The sequence below is a fragment of the Puntigrus tetrazona genome, unplaced genomic scaffold (assembly GCF_018831695.1).
Source record: "Puntigrus tetrazona isolate hp1 unplaced genomic scaffold, ASM1883169v1 S000000005, whole genome shotgun sequence".
NCBI lineage: Eukaryota > Metazoa > Chordata > Actinopteri > Cypriniformes > Cyprinidae > Puntigrus > Puntigrus tetrazona.
This window is the reverse complement of record NW_025047685.1, coordinates 346,458-371,628: the sequence shown is the minus strand read 5'-3', so window position 1 is coordinate 371,628 and position 25,171 is coordinate 346,458. Positions and strand designations below refer to the sequence as shown.

The following is a 25,171-nucleotide window of genomic DNA, read 5'->3' as shown; positions in this document are numbered from 1 at the left end:
TGCCACAAGCGAAGTGGAGCATCACAAATGTTTTTCCTGTATTTTGTACCATTTATGGTCTTTAGAATTAATTTTTGCTTTCACATTTTTAGTTCACATTTTAACTTGGTTACAGGATTGCCTTATTTACTCATTACCTTAATTTTCTATTCAGCCTCAAAGTCAGTTTTAGTCATTTTACTATAAGTTTGTGCCTAGCAGCACCGCCAAAAAGACATTTCATGTTTTTTTTTTTAATTTGAATTCCTTTTGTAATCTGCATTTAAAGCGTTTTAAAATTATTTTTAAAAGATAACATTTAAAACACCCATAATCACATGACATACTGATATACTTAATTGTCTCTAAACAAACAGTGTGCAAGTGTATTTTGTAGCAAGGAAAAAAAAAATTTTACAACAAAATTTTAGTTTAGCATGTTTATTACAATACATACATTTCACATTTGACCTTCTGACCCCAGGTGACCCCGCCCTCACCCTGGTATAGCAGGGTTGGTGATGTCCAGTCCTTGGCTGACCCTCGGTTTCCCAGTAGCCCCACCCCTCCCCCCAAATTCCATCCAATCAGGGTGCAAAGGAAAATGTGTGGTAATAATTTATGAATACAACATATCTGATAGACTAGTAATCACTGCAACTTTAATAAAACTTTAACTTCATTATTACTTAGCAACTGTACATAGGAATGAACTCTGGTTTTTAACGCAAGCTGCCACAGCAACTTGACTTTTTCCTTTTTCTTTTTTTTTTAAAGTACAGTTTTCTTTTTATTTATTTTTTTAAACAAAAGGGTACAGAAAAGAAAAAAAGAAAAGAAGAAAAAAAAAACCTGGAAAGATTAAAAAGAAAAGAAAAAGGGGTTTCTGGGTGACAACCAGTCTTCATCTCCTGCTCGAGGAGGTGAGGGAGGGGAACGACATGGGTTGAGCTGCAGGAATGATTCTCTTTCTCTCCTTTCGTTCTTGCTCACATTCACTCCATCACGTAAGCAGGCACTGGTGTTGACCATGGGCGTATCGCTGGGCCATTAGGGGCAGGTAAGAGACCACTGAACCATTGTGGACAAACATGATGTAAACCCCCTCAAAAGGCATGGGGTGAGGGAATGAAACCATTATAGTGCAACCAGAGAAAGAAATAGGTAAACTAACCGATAAACCATGTAGCATTACTACAATTTTTCATATGTAGCGAGAGAAAAATGAACCGGTGGATACGTGTGCACAGGTGTGAGAAGACAAAGAGTTGTGTACGTCATCGTCCTTGTTAAATGTCCCGGTCGACTAGTCCACCTTTTTCCATGCAGGTCAGGTACATGCTCAAGGCAATGGTTCACCGATCGTATATCTGAAGAGCATTTGTTTTCGCTTTTTTTTTTTGTTTTGTTTTTTAAATCATGTCACTTAAAAATCTGCAGTCAAGAGTTCTACATATGGTGGCGATGAGGGCACTTGAGATCCCAGTCTGCCTTGGTGCTGATTAGTTTAACGTTTTGGATGTCAAAAGCTTTGATAGGCATGGCTTCCCATGACTTCATCTACAAAATATATTTACAACATGGAAATAACATCTACAAATAATCTACATGTACAGGGACGGGGCGAGGGCAGCTCCTCCGAAAAAAACCGCTCCGCCCCCCTATCCCCTCCCCACCCCTCCCACGGTCCAAAGCAAGACCTCGCTGCAGCTCGTTTTAATGTAAGACTGGGCCCAGAGCAGAACGCAACGGAACATGGGTTCTCCAGGGTTCCGCGCGCACCAAATGGGTTTTGCCCACTCATTCACCTACCCCTCTCTCCTCCTGTTTCGAGACCACATCGCAAACCCAGAGTTCCTCAAACCATGAAGGAGTTTTGATTCTTCAACTTTTCAAGTTCTTTGATTTGTTGTCTCAAAAACAGTATCCTGTCGACAAAAACAAACGGAGGGTCACGTTAGTACGCGGTATGTGTTGGTGCATGGGAGTCGCGTGTTTTTGGTATTCGAGAAAGCAAAATGTGTTGACCTCTGCTCGCGCAATGTGGCCTGGATCTCGCACACTCGCACCAGTGAACGCAGGTTCTTCAGCTCTGTGCAGTTCTCGGACATGTAGATGCTGCCCATGGTGTGAGCCTCTTCACGTAACCGTGAGGCCTGAAAGGGAGAGCCGTATGCAAATTGTTAGCAATGCAACTAAACCATCTGTATTTCCGTTTAGTAGCCCAGTGTTTAGAGTTTGACGCTGTGTTTTTGTCCACTGAGGCTTTATGTGGTGCTAACTTTTTCCTGAAATATCTTTACTTTGAAATCTCATGCATTCCTGTGATTTTTCAGCAGCCATTATTTCAGTCTTTGATCACATGATCCTCAATCGTTCTAAATTCTATACTGATTAAAAAAAAAATAATAAAATTCCACTTTATATTAAGTGGCCTTAAAACGAACACTCCAGTTTTTTTGGAAATGGGTTCATTCTCCAACTCCCACAGAGTTAATAAGTTGAGCTTTAACGCTTTTGAATCCCTTCTGCCGTTCTCCGGGTCTTGCAATAGCACTTTTAACATTGACCAATTAGACCAGTAGCATTGCATTCAAAAGTCACCAGTTCTTCAATATTTAAAACTCGACTCTTCTGTAGTTATATTGTATAGTAAAACTAGCGGGAAATTAAAAGCTGCCGTAACATGGCCGCAGCAGGAGCAGTTATATCGCGCTCCTTACTACAGGATATAACTACATTGTACCAAATGATTCATGTAAACATAAGCAGTCATTTGAGATGCTTTTTGTCAGGGCTTGACAATAAATTGTTCAAAAGAATAGAATTTATTTGAAATAGAAATCTTCATTTCAAAAGTCTCTCACTTTTAATCAACTTATTGCATATTTGCTGAATAAAATTCTGAATTATTCGCAAAAAAAACCCCCAAATGCAAACAAACATGGTTTCCATACCTGTTTCTCCACATGCTCTGCGGGCCACCCTTGCACATGTTTGATGAGGTTCTCATTGAAGTGTGCGGCCAACGTGGGTGTAAAGGAACACGTGGCTCTGCCTGGACCTGTGCCAGCGGGTACTGAGCCCGGGGGCATTGCTCCGCTGACTACACCTGGTCCTTGACCACCTCCACCACCACTATTACTGCTGCTATTACTGCCCATGTGGTTTGGACCTGGAGATGGACTTCTCTGACTGCTACAAACATCACAAACAGTGAATGGGTCAATCTCTTCCTGATTTAAGAGACGTGCAAATCCATTCATTTTAAAGATTGAAATGGGTACTGCAGTCTGAATTTTAAACATTTTTGAATACACTTAAATTTAACCCTAGAACTTTACAATCAGCAATTGCACAAACAGCCAGAAGATGGCAGCAAAACACCACAAAGCAAGCCACTCTGAGCTACAAATATGTCTGCATTGAGTAGCACAGTATCCACAAGACTACATCAAACTTTTATTTTGCACAATTTTATTTATTTTTGTAATTTTGATGAATCCATTCAGTAGTTTCTAAAAGTCTTCAGTTACCTCTGTCTCTGCAGCGTCCGTGGAGAGTTGCCGTTGTCGTGATGTTTGTCTGTGGGGAGGGACTGCTGGGACGACGGTGGTGGGAGAGAACTAGACTTAACAGTCATAGCGTTTATCTGAGAAAGACAGGGAGAACGTGTTACAAAGCCATACTTCCGTTTGTGGCATCTGTTATCTCATATGACAGCGGCATACCTTGGTCTGTGAGGAGACTGGCGTGGTGCTGAGGGGAGGTTTGAGGGAAGCTGTGTTGGTCTGCGGCGTGCTGATTCTAGGAGACACATACGACCGAGGAGAAGAAGCATCTGACGTCAGAGACAACGGGGACTGGCTGGACTGCTGGGCTACTCCACAGGACAGAAAGAGACAAGACGGAGATAAGGGGAAGAGATGGCGAAGGCATGTCCTTGGTTAACAAATGTGGTTCTGGCTCTGATTTTAATCTGAGGTTTGTGTTGGTAATACTAACTAAAACTATTTAAAAAACACTAAACGAAGCTGAAATAGAAAAAAAAAACCTTTGAAAAGTTGCCATGGAAAATGAATGGATAGAGTAAATATCAGTAACTAACTTTACATCTCAGTCCAATAACAGTCTACAAAGCATCTCTTTGACCTACTGCTGTCCTAAATACAGCAGTGGCTAAAATGATTAGAACAATAGAATTTTTAACAGCTAAAAATGGTTATTGTTACTTTCTTCGCAGTGTTAGTGGGAAATATCAGTTTACATTTCCAAACATTCATTTTGTCATTAATTGCAATAATCCAATGGGACTTCTGTTTGCAAGGAGTCAGTCAGTAGCTATGTTTCCATCCAAAAATGCACATTTAACTTTTGCAAAACTGGGAGGTTGCATAAAACATTTGTGAATAAAACACTGTTTTCATCCAAACAAAATCAAAGAGAACCAAACAGTCACTTAATAAACTGGCACTAAATATCTCTAAGAAAACTAGAAGCCACTGAAAATAATTTTCTTATATGATCAATTAATTGTGCCTCAGAACGAGCGGATGTAACAATGCAGTCATTGCTTTCAGAGGTGGATGTCTGCCGTTTAGGAAAGCGGTCATGCAGTAAGACAGTAATTATGCAGAAATAAATTGACGGATTTTGCAATTAACATCCTAGTAACTTAGCAATGTTTCAGAACAATAAAAATAATCACGCTCTGTTTTTATTCAAATTGTTTTGCTTTCTAAAAAACACCAGTGTAAATGTAATTTGGACTGAGAAATGATGACAACTAAATAGGTTAAAGTACACTTTAATATGCAGGTACAAATCGATGCAGATTTATTTAGTTTTTTTTAATCTGTTATTGATTGAGTGTTCCTTAATTCTGACCTTAAAGAAGGGCTGCATGATTTTTGCTTAAATGAGAATGTGAACTGAGATCACAATTACATTACACTATTGTACTCGGGTTCAAGAACACTAACCTATCATTTTGAGGTTTCAGGAAAGAACCTATCCTATGTTGTGGTGAAGTTTGAGATGACTGGAGAGATTAGCGGTGTTAATCGCCTGCGCACCATCCACATTTAACTTTAAAATTAATCTACAGGTTTTTTTTAGGAAATCTTGATGATCTGGTATTCACCCACCAAAGCCTCACAATGACCTAATTCCCAAAAGAAAAAGTACAGAGTTCTCCTTCATGGATCACTGCTTAAAGTCAACTACATAAATGTGTCAAAAGGAGTTGCCCGTCTCGACAAGTATTTAAATACAAGCTACTGGTTATGAAGATACAGCATTTATTGTGAACATGCGATTAAACACGTAAATTTAGATCCTGCCAAATAACAGATGCTGCATGACAAATCCATACACAGAGCTACTTGTGTTAAAAACAGAAATCATTTTTAAGGCCCACATGGCTCACCATTATCTGCTCAGACGGCAGCATCCAAGCCTCTGTGTGTGATCCTTGCTAAGCTACCGACCCCATCTGCTAACTCAAGGAAGCTGACTCAGAACCCCACAGCTGACATGAGTCGGCAACACAAGCAACGCAACTCACGCCAAAAAACGAATCAAAACCATGAGCTCAAGTTATGAAGTTCAAGATCAGGTCACGAAACAGAAAAACAACCTTAAAACCACGCGTCAAAGACTTCATTTGGATGGCATTGTAGCACGAATAAAAAAAACAAAGCAGGTTTGAAAGCAAAAGGTAGTATGAGAGAGACAGCAGAGTGTGTGTGTGTACCTTGGCTGGACAGTTGAGTAGCCTGGGAGAGCAGAGTTGTGATGTTGAAGGCAGACGGACCAGCAGTCAGGATCTTATGGAGCATGGACTGCAGTGAAGCCTGAGTTACTGCAGCCGTGAGAACTACAGAGACACAGAGAACACAGAATGAAGCAAGAAAGCATGGGCAAAAAAAGTGAAGACAAGAAGCAGTTAAAGTTAAAGCAAGTGTCCCACAAACACACTTATAATCACATCCAATTACAAATCTAACTGATAGGGGATGAAATTAGTCCTTATCATATAAATATAAAAAGACAACCAATTAATTAACTAGTCATTCAGATAATGTCCTGACTAGCTGATACTGCACATCCCAATTACCTGTCAAAATACTGGACTATGTAATTATTTTACTGCAGAATGTTTAGATAAAAATTACTCGGAAAAACTTAAAGCAATATGTAATTGAGAAAAGCTTTACAGCTACAACCTTAAACATCTATACCTTAAACAATGCATTTTTTCAACAATGCATCTATAATACAGTAGGCTATATAATAATATTGTGAAATATTACTATAATTTAATAGCAATAGAACAGCTGAGCACCCACCACTCCAGCCTTCAACATAAGACTACAGAAAAAATTATTGTACACTGATTTATTGCAGTCAACAATTGTGATCAATGTTGAATACGGTCGTGCTGCTTAATATTTATGTGGAAACATAATTTAACAGTTTAATTAAACTTTTTAGTAGCATTTTAGGTGTATATAATCCTAGGTCACACAATGTGTTGCCATCAACCTCAAGTGGAGTGATTTATAAAAATTCACTGCTAATTAAATGCATTGTGTACACAACTACCCCTATAACGGGAAAATGTTAATAACTTCTATATCAATATAATTTTTTTTTTTTTTTAATTGCACAACACCATTTATTTTATGTTCAGTGTTTTACATCGGTTGATTAATTGGTATCTGTCCAACCTAGTTATCCGTATTTGTTAAATCCTGATCAACCTCATATATATATATATAACATATATATATATATGTTGATATTGAGCTTGCTTCCCCTTTAAGATAGCATTCAGTCAAACACCTTTAAGCAAAGCACTTTATCAAAGCCTAAACCTGAGGAAACGTTCCCTGCAACTAGTTTGAATCAAATATTAAATGCACTTCAAGAACGATGCAGCATCCCTGGCACTGGATCATGCAAACTTTCACTGTTTACACACATCTGCCATATATGCAGTGGTGCAAGAGCAGACCGGTCAAAATTAATTCAAACATTTCTGGATGGCACACCTCGTTCACCCTGGTTCTGGCTAGGAGAATCACTTTGCAACAATGCATTATCATTTGCAAACGCGGCCAATGATGGAAAGCAAGAACCAATGACACGCTCACAAAATGACAATTCGCACAGACCATGTTCAGGAAGCAGCAAAGCTATGATTCATGCCCGAGATGTGAAGTTAAGAGAGGAAAAGCTGACGCAAGCCCAGCATGCACAAATACATAGCAAGCAATTATATCCCCGCTCGAGTGGTACAAGAACCCGAAGCAGAATAAAGCTGAAAACCTTGCTAACATACTACACTGAAGTTATAGAGGTGTTGTAAAGTTTAAAGGTGGTAACAGCCATTACTGCAGAATAGGGTTGGGTATCATTTGAGTTTTCAAAACCAGTGCCAAATCCATTTTAAAAAACATTTCCGGTGCCTAAACTGATACTTAAAATAAAAATAAAATAAAATTATGAATTAAAAAAATTCATTGGTCATTAGCCCTATAAACCAGTGGTTTTCAAACTTGTTCCTAGGGACCCACAGCTCTGCAAACTTTGCATGTCTCCCTAATCTACACACCTGATTCAGACCAGCAGCTCATTAGGAAAGAGCTCCATGAGCTTAAAGTGTGTCAGATAAGAGAGACATGCAAAATGTGCAGAACAGTGGGTCACGAAGAACATGAAAAAAAAATTAAAATGCTATAAACGTCATGGATAGTCCACATGACCAGAGAAGTAGCAGAACACATTGGGGTCAGCGAAGGGGACTGACTGTATCCGAAATCACCCCCTATACCCTCATTCACTGTTCCCTACATTAGTGCACTCATTCAGTTCACTTGAAGGAGTGAATGGAAAAACGAGTGAATTCGGACACCGAGTTTATCTGCCGCTTTTGCCTAGTTTTGCTTGCTGCTTCAATCATTCGAAACGGGTAAGATTAAAGGATTTATTTTGAATTCTGCCACGTAAATTATGAATAAACCATAGTTATTTAATAATCAAAAGTACAATGAATTTGAACCTGTGTTGTATTACACCATGCACAAGTGCACTGTAAAATGAATGGATGGAGAGAGGGAGGATTCAACTGCGGGTGCCATCTTCTGGCAAAAAACAGGAATTCATTCAGCGCGACACACACACACACTGCATTATGGGGGTTCTCTAACCTTTGAGTGCACATCGGTTGTACACATTTTTCCAGAGCATTGTGGGATTGAACAAGTGCACTCGAGAACGTCCACTATGGTTTTGGACACCACTTAAAATGGTTGACTCCTCAAATAGCGTCCTATTTGAGAGTATAGGGGGCGATTTCGGATAGAGCTGATGTAACCAAGCAAACAAAAGATGTAAAAGCTTTGAGAGATGAAGACAAACACTCGACTGCAACAATGTATATAGTTTTATCGGTGTTATTCAAGTCATCCTTGGTATTTTTACAATAAAGTCAAGTAAACGTATAATTCATTGCTAATTGATGTATTCTTTTAACAGTAGCCTGGAACATTTTCTGCTTCATTCTGTGAGAAAAAGCTACGTCAGATCACAAAAGGAAGTATTGGACTGCAGTCTGGAAATAATTTCTCACGTGCAATGCCAGCGATGATTATTCTGACATCCATTTCGAAGAACCGGAGGACAAATATTTAAACCAATCGCTCAGTCATGGCACTGAAATCTGCGTTCCGATTCGGTTCTGGTGCATACCAGTTACTTAAGTACTGGGTTTCGCTTCCCAACCCTTCTGCAGAACAGCAAGTAAAGATTCAAGGTGGGCCTATCCCTGTCCCTTTTGGATAAAAGCATCTGCTAACAGATTTAGTACACTTACCTTCATTGATCTTGGCCATATCTACACTGGCATTGTTAAGCTGCAGGGCCGTTTGCAGAGCGGGGAGGAGCTGACGTAAGAGGGAGGGATCTTGGAGAAGAGTGGGCGGGGCCGGAGACTGAATCACCGGAGAAACTGGAACCGTAGAGCCTGAGGCGGCGCTGGCAGAGTTGGCCACACTTAAGCCAGACACAGCAGCAGAGGAAGAGGAGGGTGTGAGTGAGGAAGGCTTCTCTGTGGCAATCGAAGACTCTTTTTTTTTTTTTTTTTTTTTTAGGGGTGAAAAAGTAAAATCAATAAGATGTTTAGTGACATTTCAAAATAAGAAGTTTTTTGTGGTGAATGCCTCAGACTCTGACGTTCAAAAAGATCTTACAGAGACGGTCTGTTCAAAAGCCGGAAATGAGAGCATGTGTGTACAACATGCATTCAGAATAAGCAGAGCTTCACTTAAGCACACAGAGTGAAACACATGAGCGGCGTACAAATGGAGCAGTTAAACTGTACAAATTTTCATTGTTTAATAGCTGCTGCAGACGTCAGGATCTAAAAATAGCCCACAATTCCCAAGGCTGGCAACGTGGCGAGACGCTATTGAACATTTCTTAACAGGTGCCCTCAGAACAAGCGCACTGAGCAGCTAGAACAACAATTAAGAAACGGCGTGCACAATTTCTCATTGTGAAAACGCAGCATGCTTTGTACGTTAAGATAAAATTCAGGCCAATACAGGCTCATCCCTGCAAATCTGATTTTTTTCTTCTGTGATGCATAATGCATATTGAAATATTTTCAATTAGAGAAACAATCTCCATATTTTTTTTTTCAACATGGCTGTTGGTTTTTATAGAGACAAGGGACATTCTCCTAATAACAAGTCACACAAAGTGTGATATCCAAGTGATGCACTTTAGAACGGAGCATACCGGCAAAATGCATTATTCAATAAAGAAATTCTCATCACTCAAAAGTCGTTAACATTTTTTCCAGTCCTGGAAAAACACATTTCTGAGGTTTTCCATGACAGTGGGAACCCTGTGCCTTAAACCTGCTGCCATGCACCTGCTACCCTCCGACTGCCTTGATATAGGAAAGCATTAAAAAGTAAAGTGAACCGCTGTGAAGACTGAAAAATAAATGAACAAAAATAACAGCATGTAGCACAGGAGTGTTTAAAGAGCATTAACACGTCATGCTGCATAAGGCAAAGACCTGCTACTGCCTCCTACCAGCATGGACAAGCAGACCCCAACGCTACTTACGTGGGTGGTGTGGATAAGCAGAAGTTTGAGACATAAAAACATGGCAAAAGCTCTAAAATGCTGTCATTCTATAAATACAAATCCAATCTGCGATGGTCTCTGAAAAAAGGCTGCGCCGCTCGATTAAACAGTATGTCAGTAATGACTCTGCAACTGCAAGCCAAGTGAGATGATGAACTTTTTCTCGCACCAATATAGATCACAAATATGTCCAGTATCATCTGCTACTGGAACATTTATAACTCTGTGTCTACCATAAAAATAAACATTCAAAAATTTGATCGCCTTCTCGTTTTTTCAGGCCTGGAAACCACATTCTGTGTTGGTTTAGCAATAACAGTTTAACTAATCTGTAAGGATTACAGCTTGTAGCTATCAACGTTACAGCACACAGTTTTCCTCTACACAAACAGTGATACTGCTGTCGTTGATACTGAACATTTCCTTTTCTAACTTTATAAGCCAATTTTCAGAAACATAAGTGGGTAAATTTCAATCCATGCCTTTGAATCAAATCACAAAGCCTCTGCATGGTTTACCATGATTAAAGGGTTATGCTGTCCCAAAACGAGACATTAAAGTGTGTCATTAAAGCACATACCCCCATGTTGTCTTCCAAAATATCTTAAATTGTTTATCAATGAAAACTGCGAGGCTTATAACTGTCCCATTGACTGCCATGCAATTTTCACTTTTCACTTTTCAAAGCACAGAAAAATAATGAAGACATCGTCCAAACACTCAGTCGGTCATCTGTGGTTTAAACGTAATGTAATAAAGCTACAAGAAAAGTCAACATCTTGTTTTCTTTCTGTACAAAAAGTATTCTCATAAATTCATAACATTATAGTTAAACCACTGATGGCTGATGGACTATTCCGACAATGTCTTTCGTACTTTTCTGGACTTTCACAGTAAAAAAAACCCCCAAACAAACTCTAGTTCATTTTCCCCTTTAGGTATGGATCAAACAACCATATCGAGACCCAACTGAAAAGGTGGTCTCGGTCTGCTTCCATGCGAACTCTGGAGCGGTTGAATGGATGACAGGGTTACAATTTTTGGTACATTTGCAAACAGGGCAGTGTGAATGCAAACTGCACCAAACAAACAAAAAAAGGAGCATTGTATTTGGTCTGGACCAAAGCAAGTGAACTAGCAGATTTTCCTGATTTTAGACATTGACACTTACTAGTGCTGGAGAAGCTGGCGGGTGCAGCTTGCATGGCTTCACGCCTGTAGTCCCTGTCTTTAGGGAAACTGTTGACCACTGCAGCCATCTTGGTTGCCTCCTTCTGCCTTTGCTCTCTGAAACAGGAAGGAGTTCAGAAAATGGTACTGGCATTTAAAAGACAACAAAACCACAGCTTTACACACATGACCAGCAGATAAAAAAAAGGCTCATTATGACACTGTCTCAAATTTATTAACTATATCATGAAGTTACAGTGTGCTTATCAAATCACAAAGACTGATTTTATTACATATGCATTCAAAATTTCAGCGTCTTAAAGCAGCTTGGCTTGGAGTCAACGCTGCTCCATCTTTGCATGTTCTGGGAGTTTGAGGTCACTTAGCATACATGAATGCAACATGATCTTACAAAAAACTGACAAGCACTTATAAACTATCTGTTGTCAATAATAGAAACTTGGTTTGTCGGTTTATGGGCTTGTTTTCCTCAAAAGACGTTTGAGGTTTACAAATGAAGATTAGTAATTTATTTTCATTACCATGTCAACATCTAAAGCCCTAATTAGATGAGACCTTTTTTTTTTAAACTACATCTGAGTTTCAATTCTTATCACTTGACGTCTACAGTTTTCATGTACTGATTCAGATGGGACTAACATCTGTTTATTACAGAGATGGTTTGGTGCATTGCAAATAGTCATTCAGATTGATTTACTTTACTAGTTTATATTTTATTTAACCGGGGAAGTCGCATTGATTACCATTAGTGTAAAACACACAAATAAAGCTAAATGGCTAGTATAGCAAAACCATGTTAATGTGTGGTTACTTTAGTTTAATTTAATTTTATTCTATTTATTTGTAGTAAACCCATGTTCAATTTTCATTCAGGTACATATGTAATTAAAACATTGTATAATTGAGTGCAGAAATGAACAAGTGATCCTACCTGACACTGATATTACAAAATTACAATCGATCTGGATTTTGATTTGATTAGATTATACATTTTCTCTCTTTCTTTGCCGGAGAGCAAATATATCAAACACAACATAACGAACATTGTGAAAAATCTATGTTTTTTTTTTTTTTTTTTTTTTTTTAAGAGGATCAATGAGTTGGCTGAAAAACGGTAGGTAATTTGCTCTGGAATTATGAAGAGGTTGTGTGATTGGATTGGTTTAAAAGCAAGTACATCTGTGTAACGCACACAAAATGCACAAAAATGCAGCAGTTAAAATTATAGCCTATAATATATTTTTTAAAAATCAACATATGAAAAAAACATTATAAAAATATATTTAAAAAAATATTACAATTTATCATGTAGTTTAATATTTTTTATTGAAAAATACTATTCTATTAATACATAATATTTATAGTAATTGTTAAATCACAAATGCTTTGGTCAATGTGCAGTTCATCAAAGAACAATAAATGTGGAGCTCTGAAAAGTCATTTGTTGAAAGCTCACTGTCAGTCTGTAAGCTCAACGCCTGATGCAGTTTCTATCGCACTAGCGCTGCAAGATATGCGAAACAGGCCTAAAACTGCTAAATACTATTTCTGGAGAGAGCAAGAAGATGCTAAAAAGCATTTTCCTATTATTTCTGGAAATGTCTCTTCTGTGGAAACATACTACATTAAACTGCACCGATCCCCTGATGTTTTACCAGCAACGTGTGTGGATTAGTGTATTATTAGCATATGATTAAGTACAATTTGAGCCTGAGCCAAGGGGTGAAAGCGTGCGTTTAATACCTCTCCAGCCACTCTTTGGGTTTCTCCCACTGAGACACCTCCGTCCTGCAGTTGTAGTAGTACTTCTTCCCTGAAGAACTGATGTGTTCAGACCAATCATCTGCCGGCTCATATGGCTGAATAAAAGAAAAACAACAGGTGTGAGCATCAGGAACATTGACATCATTTAAAGAGACAGGAGCTGCTAAAGGCATGAGAGGAGAAGAGGTAGAAGAAAGAAGATAAAAAGGAGAGGGGTAGGGCAACGACAAAAGGAAAGACCTGAAAGGGTGAAAAAAAGGCAAGCAATCCAGGTGTTTGCTGTTTTTCTTCTGACATAAGGAAAGGCTACACAGAGCAACAGCATGAGGACGTAAAAAAAATTTAGAATAAGACTGGGAAGAAAAGAGAAGGAATGGGAGCATTAGGGAGAAAGACAGATGGAGCGTGCAGGGAAAAGAGAGAAAGCTGAATCCTGATGCAAGCGTGTGTAATATTTGATGAGGTGGATCTCTGCGCATCGCCCCTGCAGGATGCTTCTTTAATCTGCCTGAGTCCACCCTCCACCTACTAGCAGTCTGACTGTCAAAGCATCACACACCACCACGCCAGACAGTACGATCATTAAAGCTGAAGTGTGCAATTTCTGTGACACTAGCATCACCATCCGGAATTGTAAAAATGACGACAATTTTCTTTAACGCTTCCTTCGTCGGCCAAAAGGGACACAGCACGGTTTGTTAGAATAGCCTAGTTAACTCCTCCCTAGAGATTAAATCTTTCTCCCTTTGATAGTCATTCAAAATAAGGCATGTAGACTCACTTAATTTTTGCTAGCAACGCATTTATCAGGGTCCCGTGTCAGAATGTTAATGGTTCTTTCTATCCAGTCGTTACAAGAGTGTAAGTCCCGGCCCAAACTAACAGCATCAGACAGATAAAGCGTAACACACACAAAGCTAGACATCAAGAGGCGCTTTACTGCGCTGGGAAAGCAGTATTGGTGACATCTTCAAACTAAACGATAGCTAAAGGTTTTCAAAAATGGCTTCAGGGTTTTTGACTCGATGGAACGTCACGTGTCGAGTCAGAGATCATACAGCCATTGCCGTAAGTCAGTTCTCTAAATGATCATTTTAAAAATAGAAGTATTTACAAAAACCCATCGATCTGCTTCAGAAAACATATACCAGGAGATATATAGGTTCGTTTTACGCTGAATTATGCGCTTTAAAATAATGGCCACCATCCACCAGCATTACCAAGCTTGGAGGAGCCAGGATAAAGTTTTGAAGAAGAAAAAAAAAAATCTCAAAGAAGAAAGTTATATAGACCTAGAATGGCTTGGAGGTGAGTAAATTATGGGGTAATTTTCATTTTTGGGTGAACTATACCTTTAGAAGTTAACTGTGCAACAGAGCACTACATTAATATAATGTTTTATAATGCGGCATGGACGAGCATAAGAGACGTTCTAAAAATCTTTCTGAACACAAGCTTTTGATGCAATGATGTTCATTGCAGAACTATGTTCACTTCACTGCACACTAAACTCTGTCCTTGAAGACACCACGATTAAGTAGCACATATTTCAACCCATAAAAAAATTCACCTCTGTATGCCTGTCGACAGCTAGTTCTCGCCTTCAACATAATTATAAGGTTTAATACAAAACATAAAATCCTGGGAAAGGTAATTGAGCAGATGAAAAGGGCTTGATGAATGAGTTCATAAAGTAGGTGGAGAATCTCAACATCTTCAGAATGTGGAAGAGATTTTACACAGCACATCCAAAGTGACCCCAAAGCATACAGAACGAAAGGCCAATTTAAACCAACAGCAGCACAAGGACAGTAATAAAATTGGGTTTCTATGCATTCCAATACTAAAACATTTACATTTTATGCTGGATCACCAAAAGTATCTTGGATTTATGAAAAAGATTATGATACACATATTAGATCCATTCATCATAGTCAAAATAAGTCAAAGTTAGTCCACATATTTCACCAAATGACCACTCATATGTCTGTGCCTTGGCAGCGTGATTTTAGAAACTGAATTCACTCCAGCTCTGTTTTACTGATGAGCAAATCCATATTTTTAATGATTTGCAATGCTGTATCTATTTTCTAATGCTGTCAAAATTAGAGTAAACGCAGGTGATTACTTTTTCAGTTTAACGGATTGAAATGATGCTGTGATGTCTGTTCATTAAGAAAAAAAGAAGGAAGAGGAAATCAATAACTTATATAGCTGTAAGCATTTAGCAATTTAGTGTTTGATAACTTTATTAAATTTCTGCTGAGGGGCACAGGTAGCCCGCCTAAATATAACATTTAGAATGGGTTTGTGTGAAAATTGTTTTAAGTTCACTTAAATTAGAAGTTGAAGTCTAATAAATGTTAAAATTGATAGTTCTTAATTATAATTAAATGCTTTATTGCTAGTGTCGATTGTTAAATATTATATTTTTTTTATAGGAAAATCAGTATTTCTTGGTAGCAGTGATACCGTCCTACATGTCATAAAAGATGCCAATAAAGAAATATAAAAAATATGCTGTTTGTACATTAATTTGAAGATTGAATGTGAAATTATTGCAATACAAGAGTATATATAAAAACTTGAAATGTCAGGTGGGATAAATCGTGATTAAGAAATGTGGGATTAGTTATCTATCAAATCGACAGCACTAATGTTTACAAATCACAATTTTATTGAAATCAAAACCATATGACGTCAATGTTTCAATGCCTTAAATGAATGATGTAATGCTGAGGGCAGCAAAACCTCTTTCTTATTCTGGTAAAGGTAAGCTGTGCTTTGCATCTCCCAAAAGAGCTCATATTATCTACGGCAAGGGGACAGATGGTCTGCACACAGGAGGGTTGCCACACAACCAGACAACACATTTAACAGCAAAGCCGAATTTCAGCCAAAGATAATTTTGTTAGATCCAAATAATTGCCCATAAAATAACATGCCACTTATTAGAAGTCTGGTTTAGCTAGATCTGCCAGGATAAACGTTTTCTATTTTGACTTCATTGGTGCTAAATTAAAGCAACGTAATTGCTACTTCCAGTTAGGCAGCCATTCCAACATGATTTATGCAAAGCTAATAGCACAAATAGCTATTAGGTTATCATAAAATGGTCTGATTTATTTAACAAACATATATACAGCAATAACAGGCAGTTTGTGTCAAAGGGGCAAATGGTTAGGGTTGTATACAGACTCTGGGACTTACCGTGTCTGATGATTTGTTGGGATTTGAATGAGAGTTGGAGCTGTGCAGAGAGCTGTGGTTATGAGAGTTCTCTTGAGGGGATATACTGGTCCCTGAAAAAAGAAAAATACTGAAATGTAAACACCACTTTTGCGTTTTTCTTAAAATGAGTGGAGGACTCACACATATACATAAGATAGAAATGTCTATAATTCACCCCTATAATTGACTGTCGTTTCAACTTTCTGCAAAATAAGGTATGTATATCAATGATGCTTACAGCACTTAAGCTTTTTATGGCTGAATGACGGAGAGACAAACACTTCTGGGCCTTTCTGTCATTTATAGTCATTTCAGTTTAATCTGCACCAACTTGATTACACAGACAATACAAACTCTCAAAGACTCATCTGGAAAGTGTTCATATTGCATGATTTCCATGCCAAAATAAAAGAAATGCTGAATGTACAAACAAAAAAGTAAAGCAATGGAGAGTAAAAAATAATAAGAGTAAAAAAAAAAAAAAAAAAAAAAAAAAAAAAAAAAGGGAGTGTTTTTAGGTGAATTACAAGTGTTCTGTGATATTACTCATTTTGACAAAAACCTAATAATCAGCAGAGCTGGGAGAGATGAAAAACAGCATAATGATTTTATAATACACCAGACTCAAACTCTTAACGATACATCCCGCACACTCATAAATCAGTAACTACCCACAAAAGATTACTTATGGTAAACAAACACATACTAGGCTTTAACTGATGACCAGTTCGATGCGATTCAGACCATTATGATACTACAGTGTTCACTGGCTACCTGATACTCTAGGAGTAACGTCTTTGAAGATCTAACACTGCACACTAATAACTCCGTATAACGCTTCATAGTTTCAACTTTTTAGTTTAGTTTTATAGGCAATTAACTTTACTCATTTCAGGTTGAAAACGGCTCCATTTACACTTGGCCACATAAACGTGTTTCTGCAAAGCAACTTCATTTCATTCATCATCAGCTAATTTCAAAACCAAAAGACCTCTACAGGAGAGAGTGAGGCATCAGCAGTGGAAAGGTAAGTTAGTCTCACTATTTAACACTTTCCTGTCGGTGGCATTTTTATGTTTTGTTTGTTTGTTTGTTTAGTAGCCAGCCACCCCCAGCATGACTCGCACCTAAATTTGAAGGCCCTTTTTGTTATGAATATATGAACATACGTCAAAATAAACAACCAAGCATCTGCTTTAAACAAAAAAACAAAACCTCATCGGAAATACATTTGACAAAGCTGAGAAAAATGCATTATCACATGTTATTCTTTCACCAGTAAATAAATAAGTCGATGGATACACACTCACATATATACAAATATGCATATTCAGATCAACGGGCTATGCATCCATCCACGACACAACTAGAGATGTTTGTGTTTCTGTAAAGGCATCTCTCTCAATGACTACTTTGTGCTGATCAGATCTAAAACATACACATATGATCTACATTTTCTCTGATTCTTCTCGTCACACGCAGGCGACCCGAAAATATATATGTGCATATTTTCATTGACATTAACAAAGATTAATAAACACTGTAATGTGTTGAACATAGTTCAATCATTTTAGTTAACATTAACTAATGACACCCTATTCTAAAGTGTTCCCAGGTGTTGAGCATCTCTGATTTACTTTGTTACATTTGTGGCAGTCTGCTTGATAAGTGATAAACAATTTAAACCTGGCCTTTTAGCAATCGGATAGCTCTCCGATCAGAAAAAAAAAAAAAAAAAAAAAAAAAAGCGTAAGTCTTAACATGCCCTTGTTTCAACATACAAGAAAAGTCAAATTCCAAAGGCGAGCCCTAACTGACCTGCAACCACCTCTGTCACACCACAAACCCTAAGCAGGGCATTTTAACAGCGCTCTTAAGGCTACAGCCAGCCCTCGGTGACTCTGAGAAGATGTGCCTGATGTGTTCCAGGTACCAGAGCATGGAAAACCAACTCAACTCAAATACTGTTTCGCCGTACATGAAATTAGCATTTTTTGGGCTTCCGGTCAATTCACTTTCTTTGTGGTCATGTTCTCTTTAACATGGACACAATATAGAAAAAACAAAAAAAATGTAGTCTCTCTGATCCAGAAACAAACAAAAAGTATGGATGACTCCCTACAATTCTTTTGTCCAATCAAATGCTTTTTATAAATGATACTGGTTCCTCCTCTAAAAAACACCTCCAGCTGATGAACATGCAGCAAATCATTTATCTAATAAGAAAATGTTGTGGAAGCGCTCACTGATATTCTCCCACCCATACTTCCTGTAAACAAGGAAAAACACCTTTAACCAATGCTTTCCTTTTCATCCAGAAAAAAACAAACAAACAAAAAACGTGTGAAGCTACGACACACACACACAAAAACTAAACTTTAGAGTGGTAGAACAAGTCTAAACTAGCTAAAGTTTACATTAGCCTTTACGGAAGAACTAGAAAACCTTGTTTTGTGATTGCTTTAGGTATACATGGCATCTCACTCATAATCTTGATTATATCAAAACGTAATGATGCATTCAATTAAGCAGGTTCTGTACATTATTCATACCGCTTAACTTTACATCAACATTTAGTTTGATGATTTTACATTCACTGGGCTAATTTTAATCTAGCCAATATAAATTTGTAGGTCTCAAGATCAATCCTTTACGCCATTTTTTTCTACCAATTTTATCACCCAATTCAAACAAGTATTAAAACTATTTTGACTTTCTTTAAAAAGTAGCATGAAAAGGTAAACGAAAAGACAGGGAACACATTGAAATGCATAATTTTTCATGCCGCTATGTTTTAAACAGAAAAGTCATTTACAAAACAGCCTGTAAAGGTAATGCATGTTTGATTAAACCTGGCAACAGAACTATCTGACAGCCACTGTTTATTATATTTCAACAACAAACAACTACATCATTAGAAAGGTGGTAAAAAGCAAATGTATACAACACTGAGTTATTTTAGTGTTGAATGTTGCACATAAAATTACATAAATGTAATAATTTGGGCTAGGTTAACATTATTATTGTGTAATTTATAGCATTAGAAATGTACATGTACCTGAAACTTCTAAATTAATCTATAGTATATCCAATCAAATCAAGGGCATAACTAACAATCTACACAAATGGCTATGCTGACAAAGGCATATATAACATCTAACCAATTAATTATGCTGTCAGCATACTTCCATTTAACAGTTATCCTTTTAAATTGCTTCAAGTGGCTCTTTAACAAGATGCGAGACTTGACCTATATAACAGATGCGGTAAATATGAATGATGGATGTAAAGCTTTTACGCCACCAAGACTCACGAGCACTAAAAAAAAAAAAATAATAATAATATAACGGCGCAGGGCCAGGCAACAAATCAAGTAGATCCATCACTTTTGAAGAATGAAATGCAAAAGTCTTTTTGAAACTCTTCAAAACAGAGAATAACATTTTCCTACTTAATGCAACTCTCCTTGTACAACATTTAAATTTCAAATAGGCTAGAATCCCTAGTTCAGTAAGATCTGAAGCAGTGTGCGGCTTCCACAACTGTCTGATTCATTTCGGCGTGTGCTGCTGTCGCTGTTCGGTTAGATGATGCATTTATTTGGCAGCAATCTCATTATCTACTCGTTATCTAAATAAGAGCAGCAAATCAGCATGTAGCGATTAGATTCAGCTGCCATTATATGTAGCAGCAGTATCTGGTCAAGGCGTCCTGTGATGCAAGTAGATAAAAGCTGAAAGACTAAAAAGAAATGACAATGTTTTATCTGAATTGACGATATCAGGGAGGACTAGAAGCTGGTTCACACGAGGTACGATAACTATATAGATAACACATGACACAATAGATGCGTTTCCATCATGTTTTTATGCGCATTTTGATATATCGCATCAAAAAGTAATTAATTAGCAAAAACAAAAAACCTGTTCGAGGTGGCTTCTGACTGAAAAAGGGTTCATGTTAAAAATGGGAGATGGAAAAGTCAACTTTGGACGAAAGGGTTGGTAAAACCTGACTGACCATCGGACCGATCTTGTTCCAAATCATCTGAAATAGGGTTGCGCATTATATCGTAAGAGACTGTCTTGTGCATCTAGTCAGTAAAGCCAGCTACGCAATATCACGTTTAATACCGCACGCGATCCATCCGCGATTATGCGTGAGCATTGCCAGTGAACTACGGCCGTGTATTAAACGCCGCTCCATTTGCAGACAGGCGATGGAGATTTATTGCTGATCAAAGGACCGGCTTTACTGATGAGATGCACATGACTAACGCATGCAATATATAGCGCGACTCCAAATCAGAAATGTTTCAAAATGACCATAGCAGAGGTCTATGAAAGCATTTCTCTATAACCGCCTCCCAGAACCGTTGCACGGTTGCGTTCCCAAACAAAAGGCATCCTCCACCAAAAGCAATTATTGCAATTTATTTTTTTTCATCTGTTCACTGTGAGGCACAAGTAATTTAGTATATATGAAAATTATTGTCTACGTATTACTGTGTGTGTATTATTATTGGCTACTCCTACTTTTCTTAGTGATATAGTGCCAGTTTACCAGAAATGACCATTTTGTTCTCTTTGACTCTATGGATGGAAATGGTGCTTATTTGCAAATGTTTTATGCTGTATTTACATTTGGCGCATTAGTTAAACCTGCAGCTCTGGATAGAAGCCTGGCTAATGCAAATATAAAAATAACAAGAATGACACAGGAACAATATTGTTGCAATCAATTTCAAACTTATTTTGTTATCAACTAACAAACAAAAAAATATATAACTAATCAGAGCCCACTCTTGAAAAAAAAAAAAAAGCTAAACAAATGAGATTACTTTGAAAAATGTTTTTTTCCAGAAAGTCCATGTTCACCAAAAACATTTGGTTCCAAAAGGAAATACTTCAAAATACCATACTTCGTCCTCTGCTGAAGACGACTCCAGGTTTGTAGTGTGAGTAAATCAGAAGATCATTTTTGGAACATTTATGTCTAAATATATATATATATATATATATATATATATATATATATATATATATATATATATATATATATATATATATATATATATATAAAAATACCTAAATCATCATAGCCACTGACAAAATACACTCCTACAATGTTGTCAATACCATTAACATTCACCAGAGCTTGCTACAGAAGCAAAAAGAGTTCTGAAGGACGATATTTTAATGATATGGAAATAACTGTCGATCTAGCATACTTTCAAGCCTGCTCATCTTTTCTGAACGATAAAACGTTCAGACGCAGAAAACAAAAGAGATCCTGAAAAACGTACAGAACCTGAATGGAGATAAAAGCACACCCTGCTCACAGACCAACCGTTACATTTTCCTCTCTGAAATGTCATAATTCATTCGGTTGGATTACAGGGTGCTTGTAAATGGCTGAAGCTGGTGCCACTACCAGAAGTGTGATTTCATTTAATGCCTTTTTACCCTGAAGACAATCAATCAATCTGATCACTTTATACAGAATTTACCTAACTACCATTAATATAGAAACACTTACGGACTAATTAAGACAGTGGTAAGATTTGTGTTATCGATCTAGGCATCAGTATCAGCCTCAGATCTGTGCCTCTTATCGAATGATCAATATGACTCCAGGTGTCCCCTCTTACCTCCTTCTCTGTCTCTCCCCCGGTGTGGATGGATGGCTTTTGCTCTGCCATGTCCGGTGCTGTCCATGTGTTTGTTTTCTGGACTGTCTGATCGCCGCAGCATCTTGCACGGTGGAGTGGCGTCATTACTGTCGCGCATCTTCTCATGTCGGTGATCAGGGTGACTCTTGGATGAGTACTTAAGAGTCTGTCAAAACATGACATTCCTACATTGATTTCTTCTGCACAATTACTCTCTCTCACACGCAGTGTACATGGGAGCCGATTTAAAGCTGGTCCACAATAATCATTAGCTACCGGACTGGCTCATTTATTGCTGGTCTAATATGATATACATGCTAGCAATCATCTAACATGTCCCAAAACACTACAATACTTCACAGCACGATAATGTTTATAACATACATGCACGTTATTTCTAATCTAGGCTAAGCAAAAGAAGACCTATAGCCATTATCCTTGCAGTCCCACATATTAATAAGCACCTCTTGATGTGCTTCGTTTTAATTAGTATCGTTTTATTGCGATTTGGTTGCACTCTAGCAACTCACAAGACGACTGTTTATAAACAACCTAGTGTCACTAAATTCTCATTTACGCAGGCAACCGTTTCTTCGTAGTTGCATAATTTAAACCTTAATTTGATGATTTTAAACGTTATTATGTTGTCAATTTCGGAGTAAATCGCTGGGGCACACAGGCCTGTGATGTAGCCGCTAGCGAGCTAACGTTAGCCTGTTAAAGTCGCTAGCGCTCTGAGCGCATTTAAAACATGATAAATTCGACGGGCAGGCGACTTATGACAGCACAAATGTATGTTTGCGGTGTAATGTAAATGTGTATGCCATTTTAAACCGAACCTGGTGATAACGAGGCACTTTTCGCTGTGTTTTACGCACAGAGGCCTAACTTGCTTCAAAAGCCTGCACTAGATTTACCCCATTTTAATCTTATTTGTTTCAGATCTACCTGATAGGGCTGAGAATCCCTTCGGTCGGTGCACCTATAAAATAAAACAAGAGAAAGAGACAGAGGAACAGTTAAAAACCATTTGCACGGATAGCTGCAGAAATTGCAACAGCTGAATCGGCTTCCTTAAGTTTCTACTTATTTTGGTTTGGCTAAAAATGGCGGATTGTCAAAGCGAAGAAGGAAAATCGGAGTATAAAATAGAGCTCTTTACCCATCGCCGAGTCTCGGTTGTTTCCTTGCATACATTACCATCAATGCCGTGTTAGTGTGTGTGAAGTAGATGTGAAAGATGGGCGACTTATTTTGTATCTGGAGTGGGCTATCGACGACCCGATCGCGTATATTATTTCAATAGTTCTGGCTACTGGAGTCGCTCTTCGCCTCTGCTAGTCAGTAGAGCGCCCTCAGTCCATCTCCCACTCACACATACACCAAAACTCTGCCCCTATCTACAGAGCAGCGAAGCTCAGCCTTCCTCACACACCTCAATCCGGGTTACTCCGGGGCTCGCTTCGGCTCGACTCGGCTGCCGTCGGGTCATTCCGGTCACTTGTTCGAATCGGCCTGAAGCAGTGCGTGAATTACAAATGTATGTGAATGTTGGCTGTTTTTTTTTTACTTTTCTTGAGTAAAAATACATTGTGCTTCGCGTACTCACAGAAAAGTATCTTTTACTATTCTCATTTCGCGCTTTACTCCAGTTGTTGAGAAATATTGAATTTATACCCAATCATCTACTGACATCTACTGGACATGTTTAGGCAGTGCACGTGCATGTCACCGAAATGCAGAAAGGTCTGATGCAGTATGACTCATTGAAACAAGTGAGTCTGGGGAATTCTGGGAAAAGGATCTTACGCGCGCACTTTTTGAAAGGTCAGATAAATAGATGTCTGTTCAGCGGAAGCTTTAGAAAAACAGAGCCTTCTCTTCGGTTGATGGGCTACCTGGGCCTATTGAAAAATGTTTTGTTAAATGGTACAAATTTCATGTTTTGTTCATTTAACATAAAACAAAGTTAACATGAACTAGCTTTAAACACGACAATGCTGCAATTACAGCTGTGAGGATCTTTTGGTGGGGGTTGTTTATGTCTCTCCATGTTTAGACTGGATTTTTTTGGTTTGGTTTTCCATGCAAATTTGTGCCAGCTCTGTCAAATGTGATGTGGAGAGTGTGGTGGACGGCAGTTTGTATGCAGGTCGTACATATTCTCATTCTCCTAATAATATCAGTACAATCAAATATTTTAAATCAATATATATATTATATATATTAAACAATTATCAGGCCTATTTATACCCTGAAAGCACCTTTTACATGACCTCTCAGCTTTCAATGTCACGTTAGTTCACTTTTTGAAGACGCACTGTTTATTCTAACAATGGAAGCAGGTGCATCAGCACAGTGATTGTCTGTGGCCTTTGTCCCATCAGCACTGTCGGTGGCTTATTACAATTTCTAGAAACGGTTCACTCATTTGTGCAATGGTGCAAAAAGGAACAAGTCAGGTTATTACTAATAAATCTTTGATCAAAGGCACAGTTCTCCCCAAAATGTTAATTTGCTGAACGATCTGCTGAAAGTACTACAAAGGCTTCAAAAAGATTAGAAGAGTCATGTGGGGAAAAAGTCATGCAAACTGAACTTTGATTTAGTATTCAGCATTTTATGGGACTTAATCAGATGCCGTGGTTGAAAAGGAATCCCTGCAGTTCGGAGTAGATTAGTATAATCGATTCTTTTAGGGGTTTGCTATATATGCTGATGCAATGCATCTAATACAGACTTCTAACAATAAAATATAATAATAACATAATAATATCCCGTCGTCCTCTCACATTAAAATCCTCTGACATATTTATTTAAAAATGTCTTCTCATTCTTTATTTAAAAAATGTCTGTTTTGCTTGTGCTTGATCTGTGCATAGCTCTCTCCTGATTCAGATTATTTTTTCTATCAAAGAAAGCAATAAATAGAGGACGCATGTAGCCAGAAGCAACAGTTTTTAATAATGGATGGCTTAATAACTGATACGACTCTCAATCTGATGGCACCCCTTTCATTCTAGTGGATCCGTACGCGAACAAGTAATGCGATATTAAATTTCACAGAAGCTCTTTTGATGAAGAAACACATTTATTTACATCTTGGGTGACCTGGAGGGTGTAAAATGTTTATGTTTTAATTTTTGTTTTGCGTGAATACTTTTGTTGGTTAAT

The 25,171-nt window shown here is 37.9% G+C and overlaps 1 protein-coding gene across 2 annotated transcripts; it reads right to left on the bottom strand.

The window, feature by feature from the left end:
- Positions 1-404: 404 nt before the first annotated feature.
- On the bottom strand, positions 405-23,395 carry waca (WW domain containing adaptor with coiled-coil a). 2 transcript variants are annotated; one of them, XM_043229446.1, is made up of 13 exons: positions 23,160-23,393; positions 22,946-22,979; positions 21,977-22,163; positions 16,306-16,397; positions 13,075-13,190; positions 11,312-11,427; positions 8,858-9,109; positions 5,735-5,857; positions 3,711-3,859; positions 3,516-3,631; positions 2,937-3,177; positions 2,008-2,135; positions 405-1,907 (listed from the first exon to the last, which is right to left on the bottom strand). In XM_043229446.1, the coding sequence occupies exons 1-13, from the start codon at positions 23,198-23,200 to the stop codon at positions 1,838-1,840; spliced, it is 1,665 nt and encodes a 554-aa protein (XP_043085381.1). In that variant the 5' UTR covers positions 23,201-23,393; the 3' UTR covers positions 405-1,837. The 2 variants fall into 2 exon arrangements, with proteins under 2 accessions (XP_043085381.1, XP_043085382.1); XM_043229447.1 differs by lacking the exon at positions 8,858-9,109 and having other exon boundaries at positions 23,160-23,395.
- Between the last annotated feature and the right edge of the window lie 1,776 nt (positions 23,396-25,171).